The sequence below is a fragment of the Gymnoscopelus braueri genome, assembly GCF_963280865.1.
Source record: "Gymnoscopelus braueri genome assembly, chromosome: 6".
Taxonomy (NCBI): domain Eukaryota; kingdom Metazoa; phylum Chordata; class Actinopteri; order Myctophiformes; family Myctophidae; genus Gymnoscopelus; species Gymnoscopelus braueri.
In genome coordinates this window covers 5758888-5771933 of record NC_137607.1, presented here as the reverse complement: position 1 = coordinate 5771933, position 13046 = coordinate 5758888, and the positions used below count along the sequence as shown (strand labels likewise).

The 13046-nt window shown below is 41.4% G+C and overlaps 1 protein-coding gene across 8 annotated transcripts in view; it reads right to left on the bottom strand.

The window, feature by feature from the left end:
* Window positions 1-13046, bottom strand: part of slain2 (SLAIN motif family, member 2) — a 115284-nt gene that overhangs the window by 98025 nt on the left and 4213 nt on the right. For all 8 annotated transcript variants that reach the window (XR_013933338.1, XR_013933339.1, XM_080431328.1 and 5 more), the window contains exon 2: window positions 10730-10872. Coding sequence is in view for 6 of the 8 variants with exons in the window: in XM_080431328.1 (XP_080287454.1) it covers window positions 10730-10872 (143 nt within the window). In the remaining 2 variants the exon portion in view is untranslated. The remainder of the gene's footprint in view (window positions 1-10729; window positions 10873-13046) is intronic.

The window sequence follows — 13046 nt, the reverse complement described above, 5'->3', positions numbered from 1 at the left end:
ATAAAATTGCCAAAAACAGAAAACACATTTTTTAAATAATAATTACAATAGAATATGTTAGGTTTTCTTTGTCACCAGCAAACGTTGTACGTGATATTTCTTTGTCACCAGCAAACGTTGTGCGTGATATTTCTTTGTCACCAGCAAACGTTGTGCGTGATATTTTGGATAAACACAATTGTCCATCCTTATAGAATACAGGGAGGGCCAGAGAGAGAGAGACAGAGACAGACAGAGAGAGATATGATGACTGTAGAGGCTAGCGCTGTGGCCTGGCGAGCTAGCACTGCATCACGTCGCCGCACTGTGCTCCTTAACTACCAATCAATACATGTGTTTACTGCGTGTATTCCCCATCTCCACGGCCACTCGTTCACTCATCCTTCTTCCCTCCCTCCCTCCCTCTGTGTTTGGGTGTGTTTACACAGCTGGTTGGCAACTGGAAAAGGAGGCCTTTTATGATCAACTCCCTCTCTCTTTCTCTCTTGCTTGTCTTCCTGCTATGCAGTCGGTCATCCTGCATTATTAAGGAAATACCATTGTTGTTCACTTTGCCGCTGTGCTGGTCGGATCAGCCATCCAGGAATGTCAACAACACAACACATACCAAAGGTCTCCCACCGCTCTACTACACCCATTAGCCAGGGGGCAAAGCATTAAGAAAGGTAGACCTGCTTCAGTCGTTCGTACACATGCCTTCTGCTACCGTTGGCAACGTGAGCTCCAGCAGGATCAGAAAACTAAAACAAACATGTACACATCATAACCGTTATTCTACAGGCTCATGTTTATGGATAAGACGCCGGTCACGGTCAAGTTTAAAGTTGACATCTGGGCGTCTAGCTGTGGGCGCTTGACTTCAATGTGTCTACTGTCAACTATGTAGAAACACAGCCGTGACTGTGTTGACCTGCAGGGATTGCCCTTCTCTTGACTCCTTAGCTTAACCCTTCAAGAGCGGGAAAGCATCTGTCCTTTTAGATTTTAACCACTATATTAACCATTATCTTATACTTTGGGCTATTCAAAAATAGCAGATCTACAAGCATGAGCTTGTAGATCTGCTATTTTCTTTAAAGTAACTGTAGGAAGTGGAAATGTGTGCAAATCTTTGAATAATATATATATTTTTAAGCGTTTTTTTTTTTAAACGTATGTTGCTATACATCAGTGGTTCTCAAACTATTTCATGTCAAGGACCCCCCATGTATTTGGCCGCCATCTCAAAATATGTTGTTCCAGGGACCCTCAGAAGAAAAAATTTGAGTTAAAAATGTTCGCTTTAAAAATATATATATATTGAAAGATTTGCACACATTTTTATGATTAAAAACATATATATATATGTGATCTGCTATTTTTGAATAGCCAAAGAAATCTAAAAATCACACCCTGTGTGAAGTGGGCGGTGTCTTGCTAGCTAATCACAATACTGAATGGAGTCAACCAATCATGTACAAAAAATAAATAAATTTATTGAAACACTCTTTATGATGGAAGAAACCATAACTTGAAAAAAACAAATTTATGTTTTTTTTCAAGTTATGGTTTCTTATATGGGCTATGCACATGTGTCATGTGACACTGGCCAATCCCAGTCCTGAATAGACTGTGATTGGCCAATCACGGTGCATTGTACAAATTGTACAAATAAAATTGTACAAAATTGTACAAATATCCAAACCTCACTTATAGGGGCGGTTTCACCGCCCAAAAATGACACAGATGGGTGAAGCCAGAGCTCTGCAGCCCTGGGCTACACAGTAAAACATGGAGACAGAGTTCATTTAAGTTGTAGGGGTTCATTTTACACACTCTGTGTTAAATTAACACTCCACATTTTACTGACATAGCCTGGGGGTCTATGTATAACGCAATGCCAGACCACAAATAATGGAGCTGTGAGAGAAATTGAAAGTCAACTTTAATAAGCTGACCGCAAGGCCAAGCGTGGCAATATGTGAGTTCTCCAAATATCACACACAATATTATGAACAATAAGAGAAGCCCAGACACTGAGATATCAAACATACTCCTGCTTTCACTGTGCCGTTCTAAAGGAAATGAATTCACCAAAATCCTCACAAAAACAGGGAGATACAGGAAGTGGAATAGTAGATAAAAAGTGACGCTCTGTTGATATATCAAATATCCAGTGGTGGGAAGTAACTAAGTACTGTACTTAACTCATTGAGTGCCATTAACGTGTTTCACATGTTTTAGCGCTATGGTGCAACGTGCCATTAACGTGTTTCACGTGTTTTTGAAAAAAATAGGAAAAAAATAAGAAATAAAAAATAAAAAATCTTCCTGAACCCAAGATATCATTATCTGAAGATTTGCAGCTCCATCCACTCCTTGTTTAACTTATAACTGAAAAAGGCTGTATCTCGCTTCCTAAGCACTTTTGTTTTACTAAATTTTAAATTTTAATAAAAATTGTAATGGCCAGAAATAGATATTAATAATTATGGCACTCAAAGAGTTAAGTACAATTTTGGTATTTGCACTTTATTTTTTTCACTTTATGTATTTTTTACACTTTATGTATTTCCAATACCTACCTACTTCTACTCCACAACATCTCGGATCCAAATATTGTACTTTTACTTAAACTTTAGTTACAAGTTACTTACTTACTTACATTAACCACGTCAGCCCTATATACATTTCGACCATTTGAAAATAGCCGATCTACAAGTTCACAATGCGTCGCATCGCGATGCATTGTGAGCTTGTAGATCTGCTATTTTCAAAAGATGTTTATGCATTTGAAATAGGACATTCTGCCTAATGAGTTATTTTACTTTTGGTACTTTAAGTACATTTTGATGCCAATACCTTTGTACTTTTACTCAAACACATTTTGAATTCCGGACTTTTACTCATAACAAACAGAGTATTTCTATAATTGCAGTATTGATACTTTTACTTAAGTAAAACATTTGAGTACTTTTTCCACCACTGCAAACATCAACGTTCGGCCCATGATAAATCTCTTGATAACACTTCTAGGTTAGACACAGGCCAGCTCCAGAACAGGGGTGTGTTTGGGGGAGGGTGGCACAACAACTGGCATTAGAACGCCAGCTGTACCACGGGGCAAGGCCTACACAAACGATGTCAGTAGATCAACGAGTTCAGACGGCAGGCTCCATCACAACAACTCGGGTACCAAACACTGACTACTAGGAGGAAGAAACGCTAGACCAGTCAGCGCAACCTCCCGGGAACCGCTATAGCACGGGGGACCAAACCTAAAATAGAGTGTCCTCAAAATCCTTCGTCCCAAAACAACCCACAGTCAAACAGCATGGAAGCTCGTTCTCCGCCTGAGGGCTAAATGCTAGATGACATTAAACACTTTCAACCTTGCGTTTCTATTTTTGGGCGTGTCGTTATACTAGGTGGAAATGGACCAAAACTCCTCATAAAACGTGTCATAAATGTTGTCGTACAACAAAGTTTATATGGCCTAAAACCCATTAAGGCCTGAGGCCTATTCTACAAATGTCTTCTAAATGCTAACAGTTTTAGAAAAAATCACACCCTGTGTGAAGTGGGCGGTGTCTTGCTAGCTAATCACAATACTGAATGGAGTCAACCAATCATGTACAAAAAAGAAATACATTTATTGAAACACTCTTTATGATGGAAGAAACCATAACTTTGGTTTCTTATATAGGGCTATGCACATGTGTCATGTGACACTGGCCAATCACAGTCCTGAATAGACTGTGATTGGCCAATCACGGTGCAGGGTTAGGCGGGGTACATTTTTGTACATTTTTGGCCAATCACAGCGCAGGATTTGTTGTACAAATATCCAAACCTCACTCCGCCCAAAAAACGTATGTTGCTATTATTCAGTGGTTCTCAAACCTATTTCATGTCGAGGACCCCCAAAAATGATATGTATTGTATTTGGCCGCGGACCCCCATCTCAAAATATTTTGTTCAAGGGGCCCCAGAAGCAAAGATTTGAGTTAAAAATGTTGTTTAAAAATATATATGTATTCAAAGATTTTCACAAATTTTCACGATTTTTCTAAAATAGCAGATCGACAAGCTCATAGCGTGGCACTCGGTGCCGCGCTACGAGCCTGTATATCTGCTATTTTCTAAGAAATCTAAAATGACAGATGCGTTCCCGGTCTTTATGGGTTAAAGTGGTTCCAAGTTCCAATGACTCATCATCAAACCCGGCATTTAAAAAAACGTATTACAGGCTTCACAACAGATGTCATCTACATGGACAATCACAGAGCACTGAAGGTGTATTTAACTTATTTCTGCTGATGACACAAAACAATGTCACACGGCTACTTAAAAACAGGTGCACACCGCTTTCACCTGCCTTACAGCTGTCAATGTGGTTTATGTCTGTTCCAGTGGCTTTCCACATACTTTAACGGTTAACTGTAGATCCGCCAAAGCCCTGCGGGGGGGGGGGGGGGGGATATGTCTGCTGACAGCGTAGTAGGTTCCATTAGCAGCGTAGCCTACACTTCACATGGTTTGTGACTGCTGTGCCTCAAGGTACAATTAGCCACGCAAAGCACACTATATACTTTTTAAAGTGCTCATAAAGTGTATGTGCGCGGTTTAACCGGTAAGCCCTATGAAATTCTTCATACGACAACATAGCGGATCTACAAAAAGCTAAACTCGCCATGCTGTGAGCTTGTCAAAACAGTGGTTTCGGTGGTTAAATGACTGGGAGGGGATTGCCTGCACATCTTTGGGCGGAGACACATAAGACAACAATGTGAGTCAGCCAGTATGTCAGAAACATTTCAATATATTATTTGATGAGAATCTCACATTTCTAGAAGTTCCTTCACCAGTAAGTCAAACAACTTCATGTGCTTTGGGGCAAATCTGTATTCAGTAGAACGTAAAGGTGTAGGACAGACCTACTGAACACCAGGTGGTAGCCTATTCAAGCATGCTACATCGACATATATTTAAGACCGGGAACGCATCGGTCATTTTTTTTATTTTAGCTAAAAAGCATTATTTTACACTTTGGCTATTCAAAAATAGCAGATATACAAGCTCATAGCGCGGCACCGAGTGCCGCGCTACGAGCTTGTAGATCTGCTATTTTTTTTTTTAAATAGTGAAAATGTGCAAATCTTTGAATATATATATTTTTAAAGCAAACATTTTTTACTCAAATCTTTGCTTCTGGGGGTCCCTGGAACAACATATTTTGAGATGGGGGTCCGCGGCCAAATACATATAATTCTGGGGGTCCTTGACATGAAAAAGATTGAGCAACACTGATCTAGAAACGTACGTTTTTTTCAGAATACTGTTGGGATTTAGGAGACATTTGTAGAATCGGCTTCAGGTCTTAATGGGTTAAGTCAGAGACATATTTTCAACACTGGTTGCTGCTGAAGAGAAGCTCATCATCCCACGGCTCAGTGCTGTTTCCATTCACTTTAGTTGGAAATGTATAATAGAGCCTCTTCCTTTGGCTGTGTGATCTTAAAGGGCAGTTTCCACTGTGGCAAGGAACTAACTAACCTAGATGTAACAACAAGCACAACACAGCCTGATAAAAGAGACAGCCCAGAGTCAGTGTCTAGACACACACAGAGAGAGAGGGAGGGAGAGATCGGGGGAATACAATGCTTGCCATTGAAAATCAATGGAATCACTAAATACAGGACGGCATCAAAAGCCACACAGATAAAGCTTAGAGCACTTCATGCGAGACAGAGACAACAGAGGCTCTTATTGTGAAAATACAGTCAGATCGAGGCTTTCCAAAAGGCAGCCTGGGGGAACACACCCTACATGACCATAGCGTGTAATGTGCAGGATTAGACCTGAGAAATGGAGAGGAAAGGAATGGCAGACATGCTTATTTGGCTGGAGGTTAGGAATTTTACATTTCAAGCGTCTCTTCTTAACCACGTTCAACCTGGCATCCCTATTTTGGGTCTGTCGTTATAGGGGAAAAACTTATAAAACCTTCTGTTGAAACAGTTGAATTGAATATGTTCAGTGAAACTGTGAAAATAGCAGATCACAATACAAGTTAAGTTACCTAAACAGCACTTTTCATACAAAACAATACGTGTTTACGTTATCGAATGTATGTGCTTTCAGACCACTGAATAACCAGCTAGTGACTTATTCAACTTCCTTTGGGAAGCCATTTGAATCTTTTCAAGACTGACAAAAAGCACATTCTGTAACCATTACTGAAATGACTTTATATAGCACAGTAATGTTATGGGAACAACATCATTTTGTAAAAAGTAAAAGTACCAAAACGTTTGAAAATAGCCTATGTATAAAATAGGGCTAAAGTGGTTAATGTGTTAATGTATTAATGTGTTTTATAATATAATAATTTATATTTGCAAAGTAACTAATGTTTTCAAATAAATGTAGTGAAGTAAATATTTTCCTCAGAGATGTAGTGGAGTAGAAGTCAAAGTATTGACCAGCTAGTGACTTATTCAACTTCATTTGGGAAGCCATTTGAATCTTTTCAAGACAGACATGAAAAAAGCACAGTCTGACTGTAACCATTACTGAAATAACTTTATATAGCACAGCAGTGTTATGGAAACGACACCATCTTGAGACCTGCATAGATGACATGGGTTAAACTTGAGTGAGACTTCACTGTCGTATAAAGTATTTGGTTCAGTGACTTGAGAGACTGGCCACGACGAGGGAAGCCTTCTGTCCGTGTGAGATTCCTTCACCCATGTAAACTGGCCCAGCCACCATCATAACTCACTTTCAATACTACGTGTGAGAGGGAGAGAACACAGCCACGAGGCATGAGGTGTGTCTCTCTGTCTGTCACATACACACACATCACGTGTGCACTCACCATGTAATGCTGGAGATGTGCTAACGTCTTCCTGTGAGAGGCTGCCCCCCCCACCACACACACAGCTTCCCTTCAATGTCCTCGGGTAGAAAAAAGGAATGATGCGTTACTGCAGATCTCGGCTGTGTGTGCGTGTTAAATGCCTCTACAACCTTGTCCACACACATACAGTAGGAGGCTATAGCTTGCTGTGTGTCTTTGCAGGTCTGTACTGAACCCATGCCAAGTTCTGCAAAGCCGCTAGAGGAGTGCAGTACGGTGGTTATCGGGTTACGCTATCATGTCCGTTACGTGTGCCTCAACGCCCCTGTCCACACCTATCGCCATATATCACCACTAAAGCCTGGTTTACACTTAGTTGCGTGGGCGGTGTCGTCCGGCGAGAGTAGCTTGTTAAAACAAGCAAATTTAGCAATAATAATGATAAAGTAACTAAGTACATTTACTCAAGTACCGTACTTAAGTAAAATTGAGGTATTTTTTACTCTAGTGGAGTATTGCCAATTCTCAATACTTTTACTTCTACTCCACTACATCTGTGAGGCAAATATTGTACTTTTACTCCACTACAATTATTTGAAAACTTTAGTTTAGCTACTAGTTACTTTGCAGATATAAATTATTGTATTATAAAAGATACATTAACCACTTTAGCCCTATTTTATACATAGGCTATTTGAAAATAGCCGATCTACAAGCTCACAAAGCATCGCATCGCGACATGTTGTGAGCTTGTAGATCTGCTATTTTCAAACATTTTAGTATGTTTACTTTAATTTTTGGTACTTTAAGTATATGTTGATGGCAATAATTTTGTACTTTGACTCAAGTAACATTTTGAACACAGGCCTTTTACTTGTTACAGAGCATTTCTACATTGCGGTATTGATACTTTTACTCAAGTAAAAAATGTGAGTACTTTTTCCACCACTGAATAATAAGAACTTCATTGTATAGCATCTTTCATACACAAAATGCAGCTCAGAATGCTTCACAGGGCTTTTGCAACCGACTCATCCACACAGTCCTAGTAATCCACCAGGGCGATTAGCGCACTTCTTTCAGTCAGGTGGCCCCTCCTCTCAGCTTCTGTTGCACCAATGGCTGAGCCTCTCTGACAGGAGGAGGAGTCACTGATTTAGCCTGAATGTCAGGAGGACCGCCCTGACATTCGTATCGCACCGAGAGGGCAGGCCGTTGTGCAACGGGTCGGGTCACATCCACCAAAAGAACTGCCACCAGCCTGTTGCCACCGGCCTGTTGCCCAATACGAGCTAGCTGTCACATGGGCATACCTGTGTAAATATGGAAAAGGACACACACTCACACACACACCCACACACACTAGCCAAGAGAGGATTTGCGGCCTGTCCCATCACTGAGAAGTCTGACTATTATTAGAGGTGGTTGAGCACTGAGAAACACAGAGACAGCCCGGCTGACGGCCGACGTCCAGAAAGCACAACACGTGCACACTATTAGACTATTTCCACCTTCTCCATGCATGGAGAGGAGTTGGGGAAGTGGACAGGTCGATGAGATAGTGAGGAGCACAGTGTTGCTAGAGCAAAGGAGAAGAGAGTATGTACCGTAATATGACATACACGTAAGTGCTGTAAAGTTACAATGTAATTGAAGGGTGCCGTGGATGAAAAGGTTATTTACATGGGTGACCTGAGCTGAGCCCAGGGTTGCATTGCTCATGGGGGACGGCCTAACACGCCGCGCAACAACCTTTTTGAACAGGACCATGCGCAGGACCACGCATAGATTTAAAACAACTTTAAATTCACACCTCAACAAAGTTTACAAAGGCTCCCGACTCACACCAGGTGGATTAACATAGGAATGAGCCTAGATGCATATCAATTGTCCATTGTGTGACCTGTAGTGTAGGTGTTAAACGTCACATCATTAAAATAGAGTGCAAACACGTTCCAATTCAGCAATGCAACACTGCCTGAGCCAAAAACGAATGAGGACCACTAACGTCACCAGTCCCTATGAGTTAGAATAAAACATGGACATACCAAACAAAGTACAACAAGAATTATTTGAAGAAACTTTCGGGAGCACAGACCATGTCAGTATCTGATTATCTCTAGAACGCGTCACAAAACTGGACAAATAGTTAATCCCAGCCTAGAGGCACAGGAGTAAAAAATGAATAACCACTGTCAATCTTATTAATTAACGTTTTTGGTGTTTAAAATGTTACCATGCAGTACATAAAAACAGAACATCTGCTGCTACACTACATCAAATGGTGTGTTGGCTGTGGATGTAAAAATCATCCTCTCTTGTATCAGAGTTGCTCTTTAATACTTTGGCTTCCAGTGATGCCTGCAGCACACACCGGCCTTAGAAAGTGGTCAGCTGAGAGGGATGGAAGGATTTGGATGCTTGGCACAGAGGGCTCTGTGATATAAAAGAAAAGAACAGCGGAATCATTAACCACTTGAGCACCATTTCATATACTTTGTTGTACGTGTCGCGCGGCCAAAATAGACGATCTACAAGCTCACGTCGCTGTGTGAGCTCGTACATCGGTTATTTTCACAATCGTTTGAAATTTGTACAATGTGGCCGAAATCTAATCCTGCAAACCGCAGGACCGATCGCTGCCAAATTTCTTGTGCACATTTGCCAGTAGGCCACAGACGTACCTCTGCATTTCTTTCCACATAATTGATACGTTTTACTTTCCATACTTTCCATTTCATTACGGAAGTCAATGAGGCTTAGCTCTGATGGTGCTGATACCTTTGCCCAAATGTGGAGACATAGATCATATGTCATAGATGACTGCCGTTACAGGCTGGTCACAAGAAGTCCAAGATCCACATTGGAGTCATGGCGTTCCCATTTGGGCCGCAAGCTCCACATGACTGATTTTTCTCTTTTTTTAACATACCCAAAATAGGGACGCAAGGTTGAAAGTGGTTAAAAGACAGAGATGGACAGAGAAGACAGAAAGGCCCAGGATGCACAATGCTTGCATGGGGAATAAAGGAAGACAACACTGCCTCGCTCTGCCCTGAGCAATGCCATTGGTCAAACCGTACCGGTGTACATCACTCTTCAATGAACAGAGCCTGCAGCAAGCTACTCTTCTAAATATTTCCACTGGTCGAGATATGCACAATTCTCATTGTATTCCAGCTAGGCTTTTTTGAGAGTTATAAATCTAACCATAATGTGTCATATTGCATTGACTGGCATTTTCGAACTCGCAAGAACTGTATTTTTTGCGGATAAGACACAAGTAGGAGCAAGATCGATATTTCAAAACTGTGACCGGGGATCCCAAACATGGCTACAGCAATTCCCAGTAATGGGTCTCTGTAGGTTTAGGCAAGTAAGATTTAAGACTTTTTAAGACTTCTAACGGCATGAGAAACCAACGGGAGGAGGGCTTGTCAGAAATACTGAGATTACATTTAACGTGTAACAAATCAGCTCTGTGGTTAACACTGGCTGTGTTTGGCCTCGCTCGCCTTGAATTTACACACTCGACTCTTATGACCCACAGCTGTTAGTGACAAATGACTTCTTTGTCACCAACCAGTGCTGGTCTATCCCAAAACTCACCAGACACTTGTCCCAGTCAAACTGGTTTTAACAAGACAACAGCATTTCATGGTTTGTACTGTACATTACAAGCCACAAGGAAACACTGTAGCATTTGTGTGGTTGGCTAAACTAAATAAGTGTTGCTGGCGCACGTGTGTGTGTGTGTGTGTGTGTCTGTGTGTCTGTGTGTCTGTGTGACTGTGTGTGTGTGTGTGTGTGTGTGTGTGTGTGTGTGTGTGTGTGTGTGTGTGTGTGTGTGTGTGTGTGTGTGTGTGTGTGTCTGTGTGTGTGTACCTGACATGGTGAGGTCCAGCCGGTGAAGGAGGGAGCGCTTGGCGGACTCCATCTCAGGGCTGGGGTTGTCCAGGGCCTGCCTGCACCACACGATGGGACTCAGAGCTTTCTGCAACGGGCTGTTCAACTTGGCCTCATACAGCCTGGGGGAAAGACATGAACACACAGACATAAGCTTATTATATTACACTCTTGTTAATGATCCATCTTTTGCTTAATTTCAATGAAGCTCACCAGATTAAAATTCAAGCCTTTAGTTTTGAAAGACTTAAACCCTATATACTCCTCCAGAGTCCTCCAGAGAGATACTAGTCAGTAAAAATACAATAGAAATCTTTGCCGAAAAGAGTCGATCTACAAGCTTGCCTTGTCAATGTGAACTTGTAGATTAGCTATTTTCACCCCAGAATAGGGATGCCATGTTTCATGTGATTAAGTCATTTCTGTGGATATCTCCCCTCATTTCAAAGGAAATGATTAAACAATACATCACGATGCGATTGCGATCTTCAGTTTCAGCTATGAAATAGAGGTACGTAAATTAGATCCTAAACATGCGGAGAACGCTGGGCTACAAGACATTGTGATGTACAAAATGTTTGATTCATCTGGAATAACTACAGTATACCTCCATGCAGTAGAACCTCATGAATACAACACGACCGTATACAGAATGCTGATGAGGGACGGCAGGCTGCGTGTGATAATGGTAACAGTTACAATCAATATATCACATGACCTGGTAACTCTAACAGGAAATAGATTGGCTTGAGGGGGCGGTGGCTGCTTGGTCAGTGTTTTATCACTGGATTTTGTCATCATAACACTGAGGGAACCGGACTAAAGCTAGGTCGGCTGTAGCAGTGGTTCTCAAAGTGGGGTCATTGTGGGGGTTCCAGGGGGTCCCCAACAAAATGTGTTTAACCACTTTAACACTATATACATTGGCTATTTGAAAATAGCCGATCTACAAGCACACAGCGCATTGTATTGTGACGCGTCGTAGATGTATTTATTTTTTATCTTGAATTTTTATGTATGGGGTCCCTGGCACAAAATATTACAGATGGGGTCCACGGCCAAATACATATTTATTTGGGGGTCCTTGACATGAAATCGCACCGAAAACCACTGGGCTACAGGGTCGTAGTTTGGTGCAACTGAATCTGAACCCATTTTAGAAGCTGATTCTAATCATTCGGAATGTAATTATGTAATTGAACTTGGTATCAAAAAACGCCCTTGTTTGAAATCTTACTTTCATCAAATGTGAGCTCAGGCTCATTTGTTAAGAGCAACGCCGTTCCAATCCAGGCGAGACTTGGCAGAAATCAGAGCCCTTTGTCTCTGCGACTAGAATACCATCCACACTTCTGCTGTGATGGGTTCAAGAAGGCCCTTTCAAAAGCCTTAATCTTTTGCCAAAGCAATTAGTTTCAGTGCTTACTCAGCTGCAATGATTAATAGAGCCTTCCTAAGATTGAAATGACAACTCTGGTTCATTGAGGTACTAAATAAGACGACAAGATTGAAGAGAAGAGGAGTGTGGAGAGACGAGTGGAGAGAGAGAAGCGAAGAAGTTCCACCAGGAAGACAAATCTGAGTCAGCAGCTTTCAGCCACAGGGGAAGCGTTACGTCATGCAGAGTAACATTACAGGCCTAGCCGAGCTACGGCAGAGAAATATAGGCAGACTTTTAACCAGAGAAGTTACATCCAAAGTTAGCCAATACCGAGTGGCTTTAATGTTTAATACATAATATCAGATCGTCGCTGTCGGGCAGCGACGATATGAATTTCAACTTTTTATGATTTTTTTATTCATGCCCTAGTTCAGTGGTTCTCAAATTTTTTTCATGTCAAGGACCCCCAAAATTATATGTATTTGGCCGCGGACCCCCATCTCAAAATATTTTGTTCCAGGGACCGCCAGAAGCAAAGATTTGAGTTACAAATGTTCGCTTTAAAAATTATTATATTCAAAGATTTGCACAAATGTTGAAAATCTTTCAAAATTAGCAGATCTATCATCTACAAGCTCATAGCGCGGCACTCGGAGCACTATGAGCTTGCAGATCTGCTATTTTTGAATAGCCAAAGTATAAAAGGTAAAAGTGGTTAAAATGATTGTGATGCTATACTAACACATTTTGCGGGGGACCCCCTGGAACGCCCCCAAGGACCCCTCTTTGAGAACCAATGCCCTAGTTTATCATACAAGAGTGTCACACAAACAAGTAGTGAAAATAGCCGATCTACAAGCTTGCGCATTGTGAACTTGTAGATAAGATCTGCTATTTTCGAACATTTTCGGTTTT